A 12,372-nucleotide genomic window follows, 5' to 3' on the forward strand; every position below is an offset into this window, starting at 1 on the left:
TAAAAAAAAAACTTCTCAATCAGTACTTAAAGATATCTATTTCTGTAAAGCATTGTTAATGAAATACAAAAAGTCACAATGCCTCATTTCCATGTGACATTGTTGCAGCATCTTTGATTTTTTATTAGCATGGTTCTCTGAGATCTGATTTAGCTCTTCAGACTTTTTTTTCTTTATTGATTAAGGTATTACATATGTGTCCTTATTCCCCCATTACCTTCCCCCAACCTCCCACTCATGCCCTCACCCCTCTGTTGTCTGTGTCCATTGGTTAGGGTTATATGCATGCATACAAGTCCTTTGGTTGATCTCCCCCTTACCCCCACCCTCCCCTATCTTCCCTCTGAGGTTTGATGATGTGATGGATGCTTCTCTGTCTCTGGATCTGTTTTTGTTCATCAGTTTATGTTGTTCATTATATTCCACAAATGAGTGAGATCATGTGATATTTATATTTCTCTGACTAGCTTACCATAGCTAAGATTTGGAAACAGCTCTTCAGACTTTTATCAGAGTTGCTTTTTACTTATTTTAACAGTTTTAATGTCAATAAAATGAGGAGGAAAAAGAACATTTTCAACCCATTCAGAAAACAAGCAAGCAAAAGATAATAGTACCATATTAATAATTCTTTATTCTTCCAAAAATTGTTATCTTGGACTTTTTATTCCCCCTTTTTATTTTAGTTTATATTTCAGAAAAAATGTTTGTAACTGAAAGTAAATTGTGCAAAAATCAATGCATAAAATAGATATCCTTGATAAGTTTGATCCTAGAAATTGAATACATCCTACTACACAAAATTTAGATTGTGATAAGGGCTTGCATTCTGAATTCCTTTATCTCATGTGATGATTATGGAGAGTGGTCTTTGAAGCCTCCTGCCATTTATGATCATGAGCCTGTATGAGGACCTCATAGTAAACAAGGAAGTTACATAGAGACATTTATAGTGGAAGACATTTTGCTTAAGTTAAATTCTACTTAAATATGGGTAAATAATTTTGAGATTGAAACGAGTTAGAACTGCCATCTTATTGAAAATGTATCAGTTTGGATTTAAATCCTTAGTTTATTTTACCTGTAATTAAAATAATAATTTAACGTTGCAAGTCATCGCCACAGTTTTAAAATGAACTAAACCATAGAAATCCTAATTAAACAATGAGCTACACCTACTATGTTTTTTTTAGTGGAATTGTTTCATTAATATTTACATGAAATTATTATCATTTTATGAGTACAGTTTTCTACCAAGAATTGAGAGGTCAGAGCATTGAATTAATTTCACTAAACAATGATGGTCAGATACAAGTTGAGGGGCTAATAGAGATTATGTATCAGAAGAATCATACCAATATTTTAGCATTTAAATGATTCCAGCATGTACTAGAAGGAATATAAAAGATTGGTATATGCTAATTGATACCTTGATTACTTCCATGATTCTTCAGAGACTTAAAAATAAAAAGATCATAGGTTTTCTTAACTTGCACTTAGAATTATTCTGTTTCTCTGAGGCTAAAAAGTCTTTGATAATACTTTATCATCCCTAATCAACATTCAACATTATTCCTCTCTCTCCATAGAACTTCTTAATGCTAATTTTCCTAATCTGAACCTTAAACACTTTGACAAATTGAGAAATCTTATGAAATTGTTATTGATGACTACAGTGTTAGCTACTTCCCTACATTGAAACTGGCTGTATTTGATAAATATTTTGTAGGTTTCTTAACTATTGAAATATGACTCAGATGATATCACATGATAGATTTTTGATTACTAAATTAAAGGGTTGGCTAAATGAACAAGTAAATATACATATTTGCTTTTGCAATTCAATAGGTTGATAATTTTTAATATCCAAAGTAAATAAAATACTTAATATTTATTGTACACTTTTAATTTATATGAATGTATACTATTACACACTCAATTTTCACTATTGTGCTATGATTAAAACCTATTTCATACATGTATGTTGACATAATATATAGTATTAGCCAAAAGTCTTAGACCCATGCTGAATTCAAGCCAGAGAGCAATAGATATGCCAGGTCAATTATTTTCTTTACGTAATCCAAATATCACATGACGTATGAGTGACTTCAACTTTCATTCAGATTTTGTTTCTTTTAATAAGAACTCACAATAAAGCAGTTTTATGATGGTTTGTTTTGTTTTGTTTTGTTTTAGGACTATCTAGTCACTTACTCCCTTCATCTACTTCACACACAAACCAGGGCTTGCCATTTTCTTGATTACTGAAGGCTTGTGTAATACCATTATACTTTTCATGACTTCTTTCCTTAAGCCTGCTTCTTTTAGACATTCTACTTTATTTTCCCTCCATCCTACTTCACATGGTAGCACCTTCTTTGAGCAAGACTTATAATGTTCCTTTATCTAGCATTCTTGGCCAGAGTTCTCTAGACCTGGGTGATATTAAAGACAGGTACATCTTCCTTAGACCTCAAGTATATTATCTCCAATTAATGCTCATAGCTGAGCTGCTAAAACACCACCTCTTGCCGTTCTGTCTGAAGATATGAGAAATTTCAGTTAGAATGAAAAGGATATATACCTATAACCTTGCCAAGGAGCCAAGTTGTTAAGAAACTGGTAGATGATTTTTCAAAATATATTTGAAGAAATAAAGAAAACACTCTCAAAATAATTGTCATATCTTTTCTAAGCTCAAACATGAAAATTAGGAATAATCAAAATAAACTAAACAAAAATTGAAGGTTGTGGATGATTATCTCCAGATAGTGTAGATAGATGATCTTAGTCCTTTTATCTCCTTGAAATAACTGCTTACTTCCTAATAGTTTGCAACTAATACATTCCTATAGTTCCAATCTGTTCCTCAATAATAAGTTAATACAGGGTTATCTCAAACAATATATAATTTTGACTTTAAATAAAGTTGGGAGGTAAAAACCCAGTAGTCATTCTTTCATATTCATAAGCAAATTGCAGATAACCATGAATATAAAGATTATTCATTCATTATTTCTCTGTATTTGTTGAAAATAATATATTTTCACCAATAATATGCTTACTATTCTTTTCTTTTATTAGTTTGAGAAAATCTGAGTGAGACAGGAATCACTAGAATGGAAGCTAGGGATTTTGAGGGATCTGAAAAGATGGAAGTACTTAGTTATAAGAGGAAAATCCCTTCTCCAAGGTAGTTAGAGAAGATCAGAGTCCACTAGAGGGCAGGAGAAGGCATAATGGTCACAAAAGGAGGTTTGAGAGCTCTACAGCAAAGGAGGCAGAAAGTGAGGGAGGACACAGAGAACAGACTTCTGGGATGGAACAAAAGGCAAGAAGCTGAAGACCTGGACCTGGACCCCTTAAGGCCTTGAAGAGGAAACATTAAGTGCTATCAGGCACAAAGCTCCACTAGGGCCCCAGACATTCCCTGTCTCTTGGAAATACGTTTGTAGAAAGATTTAAAAGCATATTGCATATTTCTATCCATCTAAGTTCTATAGAAAGAATAAGTCATTTTTTAAAATCAAGTGAGACATTGAGGGGGGACTGCAAATAATGAAATGCATCCCTTAGCCATTACTGTGACATTCCATTTAAGCTGCCCTTGGTCCATTGGCTCTTAGGATAGAGGTCATGAATGGTGACACCTATTATGGGACTCTTCCCTTCAGCTCTCAAATAAGTCTTAAGCTCATGTGGGAACAGGGCTCCAAGAACTGGCTTCTGGTCCTATTCACTTTTGTCCTGTGACTTACCTCTTACATGTCAATTTACTTTATAAAATACCTTCTTTGCCTAAATTACAGGATTGTGGTGATGAGTCATTTGATACATATAAAAACATTAGATATTTACAAACATACACATATCTGCAAATACCTTCAAATATAAGTAATTCCAGTCTTTATATTATGAAGTTCTTTGGGGGAAACTCTAGCCCAAATAACTTTTAAATTGAATTAGATAAGCTATAAAAAATGAAAATAACTAAAAGGCCATCCAGAGTAAAGAGTAATTCTCTTAAATGATGAGAAACCAAATACCCGTGAATCAGAGAACAGGAAAAGAAAAACAATGAATTAATTACCATTTACCGAGGCACTTCTGCAAGTTGATGTACGGAATGAAGTGAGGACACACTTGGATCTGAAGGGAACATGTGTTTAATTTGGTGATAATGTGAGGTAGCCAGGGCCAGCATTACTCTTTGTTGATCAGAACATAAAATGTTTAAAGTAAAATACCTTTTCACCATTAGTATTTCTTTAAATTATTTACTATATACACCTCAGAATTACATGGATCTTCAAAGATGAAAATTTTTTAAAATGTGATGCAATAAAAACATTATTTAAGTGTTTTATGGCAACATATTTTGTAAGTTCATTAGTCTATAAATTATTTATAATATAATTATAAACCTAAAAGCTTTCTCCTTTATTGTAAGTTTCTCCTTTATTGTAATTTTCCATAGATATTTCTGTTCTGTAAAAAAGAAAGAAAAACCATAAATGATTTTAAATAAAGGTTAAAATTAATAATATGATGCTATATAAGTTATAAAGAAAGAAAAGCAAGTCAAACATGTTGATTCAAGGAGAAAATCTTCCTTTGATTTCCTGGCATTAGAATATTTAGGTTGTGCCTCATGGATATTGTTTATTTTTCTTACTTAGATTCACATGTGCAAAATGTGGACCTTCTAAATTTATTTATGCATACAGTAGTCTTTTATAATTCCATTTTGCATTGAAGTTTAAAACAATGTGCTTTTGGTAAATATCTAGTTGAATTTTTAACTTTTGAAACGTAAGTGTTTCAAAGAAATAGTGTTCTTGTTTTAGAAAACCGTATTAAATTTTGCTATTGTACTTCGAGGTATCCAAGAAAATGTATCAAAGCACATTGTCTGAATCCTATGCCAAATGAAGGTATAATTATGTTAAGGGGAAAAGCAGTGTGGTTTAAAAATCGTGTTACCAGAGCCATGGAAACATTTGTCAGGATGCTGAAACAAAGCTTACATAGTCCAAAAAATATTTTGTTGTGAGTAACAACCCAACTCACTACACAGAGTGCAGAAGCAGCAGTACGTTGCTTTTTAAATTTAGATTTAAGCTGCCAGGGCCTACATTATATTATTTCTATTATCTTGGGTAAAAGTAGAAAAAAGATAATGTAGAATAATCTAATGCCTAACAAATGACATGACACCTGATATTTTTATTACTTGGAAAATTAATAATCATATTTTGTTAGCACCAAAATTTACTATCATTCATTTTAAGGAAAGTGAGTCAGCTTCTGAGTGTTCAACTTGCAAATGAACCTGCTTTCTGCCCCTGGGAAACAGATGATGGGAGGGGGAATGTAATGAATCAGAATAATAAAAGCAACCAGAATTCTACCTGGGTAGCATTAATGTACAAAACTCTTATGGAGACCCAAATTCAGTTTCTAACCGTGATTGGATTTGCTAATTTCTCCTAAGGTTTTCACAGTTGGTATTCATTGGAATATCTTGAAAAGTTTGTAAAATACTCCAGTCACCTTGATAAACATGAAATTTGGTTCCATGGCTTTATTTTGAGAAATACACCTGTCTTGAGTAAATAAAAATTCCTATAAATTCATATGCATATATTCCACTTTTGTAATTCATAATGATAGAGTGCATCATTTCCAGGCACAAGGCTTAGCATGTAGGTGTCATAAGCATGGATAGGAATAATGAATAGTGAGCAAAGTTAAATGGAAATTGGAAAAGTTTCCAAGGTATTACCACCTAGAAAAGATACATTAAAATACAGAAAATGGAATAGAATGTATATTCACCAGTAGTTCAGATATAGAGTTTATATCTGTGCATAGTTTTTATGCAAAATCTTCTATGACTTATTAAGTCTATTTTGGGTTCTGACATGAATATACACTTCTCAAAATGTTCTCCTTTTACTTTGGAATATCTGTATCCAGCAGAGCCACACAAAGGAGAATTGGCAGATATACAGTTACTAATACCAGTTATTCAACCTAGAACTTTCTAGAACCAATTGAGACTAGCGCAACATAGTGACTGAAATTCCATTTAGGTCAATTGTTATTGTTGTTGTTGTTGTTTAAAGGCATATGGGAGAAGTGAAAAAATCAAGGGCTATTAGTCTGAAAGATAACAGTTTGCCAGTTTTAGGATAGGAGTGGTCAGGGATCATAGATTATATTCACATATTTAAAGATTATTATTTGGATGAGGGAACAGGGTGATTAATTCCTGTTTAGATCATGGAGAGAAGTTCCATAGAGTCAACTGTGGTTCAATATGTGGAATGCCTTGCCAAGTGCTTTCAGTAGTGAGAAGGACCATCCAGTGAGTGGTGAGTTTCCCTCATTGGAAAGATTTTTATTATGGTATATAAATATAATATGTAATATAAATATAAAATAAATGAGTTTCATATACATAATTTCAATATACATTTAATTCATGATGATAATGATAACTAACATTAATGGAGACTTACTATGTACCAGGCAATATGAAAATATGTTTATCAGGCATAATACTTTCAAAGTCTATTAAAAATTCTACATAAATGCTATTTATCATTTGCATTTTAGAGGATGAAATTGATATTAAGAGAGATGAAGTAATTTGTTCAAGGTTACAGTTAGAAAGCAATGGAATTGGTTCTGCAGCAGGAAAAAAAAAAGAGAGCATATGCCAAAGATATCACATTGAGTTTTTGCATTCAATAAAAATGTGGAAATAGATGTTTTCTAAGTTGCAAATAGGTTTGTGGCAGAAACAACTTTTCCCCAAACATTTGAACAGATACAGGCAAGGGGAACCCCTGCATACTGAGTTTTTAGCTCTCTATTTGTTGTCTCTCTCTTTCCCAGTACCTATTAAAAACACACAGATACACTGTAAATAGCAACTTAGTCAAACTGGTCAATTTGGATAGTATGATAAGAATACTTGCAATTCAGAAAACAAATATCTTTTCAGAGATCTTTTCCTTTTTTCTTTAAATCAAAAATTCTCACAGTACCAACCTCTTGTGAGACAGATACTATCTGGAATTACAAATGCCTTCATATTAAAGGGGTGCACAACTGTTTGCTCTATCTTTCCCTGATACTTTTGCATGTCACTTGCTTTCCTAAAATGGAAGCAAAATGAATTTGCTTCCTTGGGTATGCTTATCACCTTCAAAGCTGTAACCATTCCTTTGCAGTGATCACTGTTTAGGGAGTTAAATCAAACGGAAAACTTTGAGTGGAATCTGAGTGAGATTTTCATCACAGTGGAAAGAATCTCATGAGGAATTATTTTTTAAAAAATATATATTTGTATTGATTTCGGAGAGGAAGAGAGAAAGAGAGAAACATCAATGATGAGAAATAATCATTGATTGGCTGCCTTCTGCAGGTCCCTCACTGGGGATCAAGCTGGCTATCTGGGCATGTGCCCTGACCGGGATCGAACCCTGACCTCCTAGTTCATAGATCAACGCTCAACCACTGAGCCACGCTGGCCTGGCTCATGAATTCTTTAAGGTCACTGCCAAATTACAAGATGAAATTTGAAGAGTATGTGCAGCAAAATTATAGTGCGCTGCTATCTTAATGTCTTTCCCTAATTGTTCCCCCTTCAACACCCTTTTTTCTTCTAGGTTATTTCCACTCCTAAAAATGACCTCTTTCTTTTTCTGACTTTTCAATAGGAGCAAGTGGGTAACCAACTGTAGTTAAAGAGAGAGATTTCATATTTTTTTGCTTCACCTTTCCCCACTTTGCCCCTCCCTGTGTACCCTCTGCCCGAGCTTCCTGGTTTTAAGTTCTGGATGATAACTGGCAATAACAGACATTATAATTTCACCTTAAATTTAGGTTTCTTTTGATTCACAATTTCCAGAAGAAGTAACAGCTCTCTATCATGTTGTTTATTTCATGTTGAACTGTCCTGTTTTGAAAGCCAGCATTTCTTACTATTACAAAGCAACCATGGTTATAAGGCAAGGCTCCTGTTTAGAAATTTGCTCCTTCGGTGGAACTGAGCCAGCATATTCCAATACATTCATTCTTGAACTACCATATCACTTCATGAAATTTATTCATATTTATAAATGAATAAATGTGTTTTGTGAAAGAAATCCTTTCTTTTGAGTTGCTGGCAGCTCCCCCCACCCCCAATGTAGTATACAAAAGAATAAAAATTAACTGATTTGCACGGTTCCCATATTAACACAATCTAGAATAATTTACAATACAAATCAGTAGGATTCTAGTAGATGAATGCAAATTAGACCTTTTAAATCAGAAGCTAAATTAATCATTGAATTACAATTGCAAAGTAACATTATCATGCATTGGGTAACACTGAGTAGTATTGTTACTTTAATTGCATAGAAGAAAGGGCCCTGGCATTCTCCCCCTTTCACTGTTTTAAAAGACTATTAATGATCATAAGACTGGCCTCTAATTCAATCAGTGAAAGATCGGGCCATTGCTCTGTGGCATGGATAGTCAAGTGTCTTCATTTATTTGCCCTTCTATTCCTGTCTTCTTGTTTATCTCCATGTCATTTTTGTTTTCAGTTGACATGTGGTCAGTAGGGTGCATCATGGGAGAAATGATAAAAGGTGCAGTGCTGTTTCCTGGCACTGATCGTATCCTTCTTAGCAGCCAGTGTTCTCTGGGTGTTATTCTCAATCAATTTCCTTTGGTTTGAATATAGTATTGCTGATGGGATACATTCACTGCCCTTACAGGGCTTCTATGAGACTCCAATGTCAAATATTTACCAGCTAGCATCATGGTACAGTAACTGTGTCTCTTAGCAAAATCTTATGTGGATAATATAGTATCAAAAATGAAGCACAGAGCATGGTATCAAAAGGTCTGTCTTAATTCAGTTTTATGAAACTAATAACAGTGATATACACTTCTCTATTGATTTTTGTTGTAGATGTTTCAAAATCAAGTTCTATTCATAGCTAGATAATAAATGACAAAATATTTAGTTTTAAGATTTATGCATCTAAATCATAGGAAATACTCACTTGGCATAGAAAATTTAATCATTTAGATTTATGTTCACCCACAAATATAATAAGTTTATTTTAACACATATTGAAAAAGTATGCATGTGTATTTTATTTTTAAATTGATGGTCTTCTAAAGTTCTTTTTCTCATTTACTTCATTTATAGGAATGATTGCTCCAATTCCTACTATTATTTTCTTCATGTAATTAACAAATGTAATATGTAAAACCTCATTAATTAGTAATAATTATATAAAACCAGAGGCCCGGTTCACGAATTCACGTATGGGCGGGGTCCCCCAGCCTGGCCGGTGATTGGGGCTGATCAGGGCCAGCCGGTGGGAGGAGGGACTGTGGGAGGTTGGCTGTGTTGAGTGCCTGCCCCCCTTGTGGTCAGTGCGCATCATAGCTACCAGCCAGTCATCACGGTTGCTTAGGCTTTTATATATATATGTATATAGACGAGTGGCCCAGTGCACAAAATTTGTGCATGGAGGGGTTCCCTTAGCCCAGCCTGCACCCTTTCCAATCGGGGACCCCTTGGGGGATGTCTGACTGCTGGTTTAGGCCCGATCCCACAGGCCTATCTGGGACCGCTGGCTCCTAACCACTCACCTGCCTGCCTGCCTGATTGTCCCTAACCCCTCTGCCTGCCTGCCTGATCGCCCCTAACTACCCCCCTCCCCCGCCAGCCTGATCTCGCCCCCAACTGCTCTCCCCTGCTGGCCTGATTTTGTCCCCAACTGCCCTCCCCTGCCAGCCTGATCTCTCCCCCAATGGCCCTCCCATGCCAGCTTGATCTCTCTCCCAAATGCCCTCCCCTGCCAGCCTGGTTCCCCCAAATGACCTCCCCTGCCAGCCTGATCTCACCCCAATGGCCCTCCCCTGCTGGCCTGATCTCACCCCTAACTGCCCTCTCCTGCCAGCCTGGTTGCCCCCAACTGCCTCTACCTGCATGATCGCCCCTAACTGCCTCTGCCTCAGCCCCCACCACCATGGCTTTGTCCGGAAGGAAGTCAGATGTCCAGAAGATGGCTGGTTGACCCAGTCTAATTAGCATATTACTCTTTTATTAGTATAAATAGATTATATAGGATAGGATTGCTTAAATGTGGGGGGGGGGGAAGCCTTTTTCATCAGGAGAAGATGCTCTTGGCAGCCAAAAATACATGATCCCTATATCTGGACTGATAGCCAGCCATATGCACTATACTGCCAAACCAGTCATTAAAAAATTGAACCGCTTTCTTACACCTTACACCAAACAGCTGTTGCCCTTAAAACTCCTCCTCAGCCCCCACCTTAGGTTCTGCCTTAGCGGTTCACTCAGATTAAGTTCTGATTGGTCGGTTTCTATGCCAGTCAGCGTCAGAAGCTCAGCCTCCTAGGCAACCATTGGCTCCTCACAGTTCACCCAGATTTGGTACTGATTGGTCGGTTTCTATGCCAGCCAGTCTCTGGTCTATCTCCCGCCTCTCTGATCAGGGGCTGATCAGCAGCCCCCATGGAGGCCCGGAGAGAAAGAGAGAGGCAAGGGCTGATCAACAGCTGCCACGGAGGCTGCGGATCAGACCCTGCCTCTCTCTCTGGGCCTGATCAGCAGCCCCCTCAGCAGTCAGTGCTGGGTCGCTGCGCCTGCAGTGGCGGCAGTTAGTGCTGGGTCACCACAGCAACCCAGCACGGACTGCAAGACTGACTTCTGGTGTTCGTTTGAACCTTCGGTCATTACGGACCCTGGGTTTTTATATATTAGGATATCTGAAGAAATAAATTTATATTATTTATATTAGTAAAAGACACCCTCTCTTAGGCAGCAATTAGTTAGCAAATAAAAATTCCGAGTCTCTGCAGTATTAAATAGATATGAAATGAACATTTGTCCCCTGTAAATTAAAATGATTGATTTTCATTACTTTCCATATATTTTTATTAAAGAAAATCTGATTGATTTTCACAACTGAATTATTAAATACAAATTAACATTTTTTAGAATCCATTTCTTGGGAGAAGTTGCTGAGTGATTAGTATGTGGGTGTATAATAACTTATTTTTAAGTGAGTTAACTATCTTCCTACACTCATTGTCATTTATGAAAATAATATATCCTCATCATACTAAAGATAACATCTCTGCTTAAATGATCATAATTCAAAACTGAAGTTGAGCCTATAATAATGGGGTTTCAATATTTAATTGAAGTAAATCTAATTACTAATATAGTGTATCCTAACCATATTATGATTAGCCATTTACTTTGAGAGTTTATAATTACATTGATGGTTACACATATAGTTTCACACATACATTCTTTGTGTGTATTAAAGGACCAGTTTACAAAATGACTGAAAGACACTCATTTAATTTTCGTTGAATTAAAGAACTTAACCTAAAATATTTTATTTAGTAAAAATAAAGCTTCACTGTTTTAACTTCCACTCTTATTAAAATCTTCTTCTAATATTACATATGACACACAATTATTTAAATTTTTTTGGTCTATTTGCAGTTGTTTTCTATATATACATTTCTTTAAAACATCTACAATTTACTACATTCATGTTAATGTTAATGCTATTTAGAAGTATGTTACTTGATACGAAACTAATTTCTTTGAATCTGAACCATTTATAAACTTGAGTTTGGCCTTTGGACATAAATATGAAATAGTAATTACATTTAGGCTACTTTTAGACATTTGAGTAAAACAAACTCAATCTGCTAACTTTGTACTCTTGGCTTTTTCAGAAATTCATTGTGGCTGAATAATTGATAAGTGAAATGAATATTTGCCCCCTATAAATTAAAATAATTGATTTTCATTACTTTCCATATATTTTCTTTTAAAGAAAATAGGATTGATTTTCACAACTGAGTTATTAAATACAAATTAACATTTTTTTAGAATCCATTTCTTGGGAGAAGTTGCTTGGGTATCAATCATTTCTGAACTTTGGTACCAAAATCTCTGATAAGTAAAGCTCTAGGCTGCTGCTAATGCTAAAGTTCATATTAGATGCCCTTTCAATGCCTGAACTTGATATTTGATATTGAGTTATTTCTGAAACTCTCATATGGGGATACATTTGTAAATTTCTTGAAGGGCAAATAGGAAATATTTTTTAAAGTGCCTTCTCAGAGTCCAAGATGTGGTCTTTTAATGATTTCAAACATGTTAAAGTTTAAATCAGTGTTTTCCATGAAAACAGTTTATGAACACTGATATCATAAAATTGACCTCTTAAAAATCAAGACAGATTTTTAAAAAATTCACTATTATTATAAATGACTTATCTGAGAGGCAATAAAATTATATCTGAA

At 34.9% G+C, this 12,372-nt stretch overlaps 1 protein-coding gene across 28 annotated transcripts in view; it reads left to right on the top strand.

Moving 5' to 3' along the window:
* Positions 1-12,372, top strand: part of MAPK10 (mitogen-activated protein kinase 10) — a 313,508-nt gene that overhangs the window by 235,094 nt on the left and 66,042 nt on the right. For 8 of the 28 annotated variants that reach the window (XR_013961554.1, XR_013961555.1, XM_080686691.1 and 5 more), the window contains one exon: positions 8,607-8,678. The exons of the other annotated variants lie outside the window; for them this stretch is intronic. Coding sequence is in view for 6 of the 8 variants with exons in the window: in XM_080686691.1 (XP_080542817.1) it covers positions 8,607-8,678 (72 nt within the window). In the remaining 2 variants the exon portion in view is untranslated. The remainder of the gene's footprint in view (positions 1-8,606; positions 8,679-12,372) is intronic. 28 annotated transcript variants of the gene reach the window in all.

The sequence above is a fragment of the Plecotus auritus genome (assembly GCF_963455305.1).
Source record: "Plecotus auritus genome assembly, chromosome: 1".
Classification (NCBI taxonomy): domain Eukaryota; kingdom Metazoa; phylum Chordata; class Mammalia; order Chiroptera; family Vespertilionidae; genus Plecotus; species Plecotus auritus.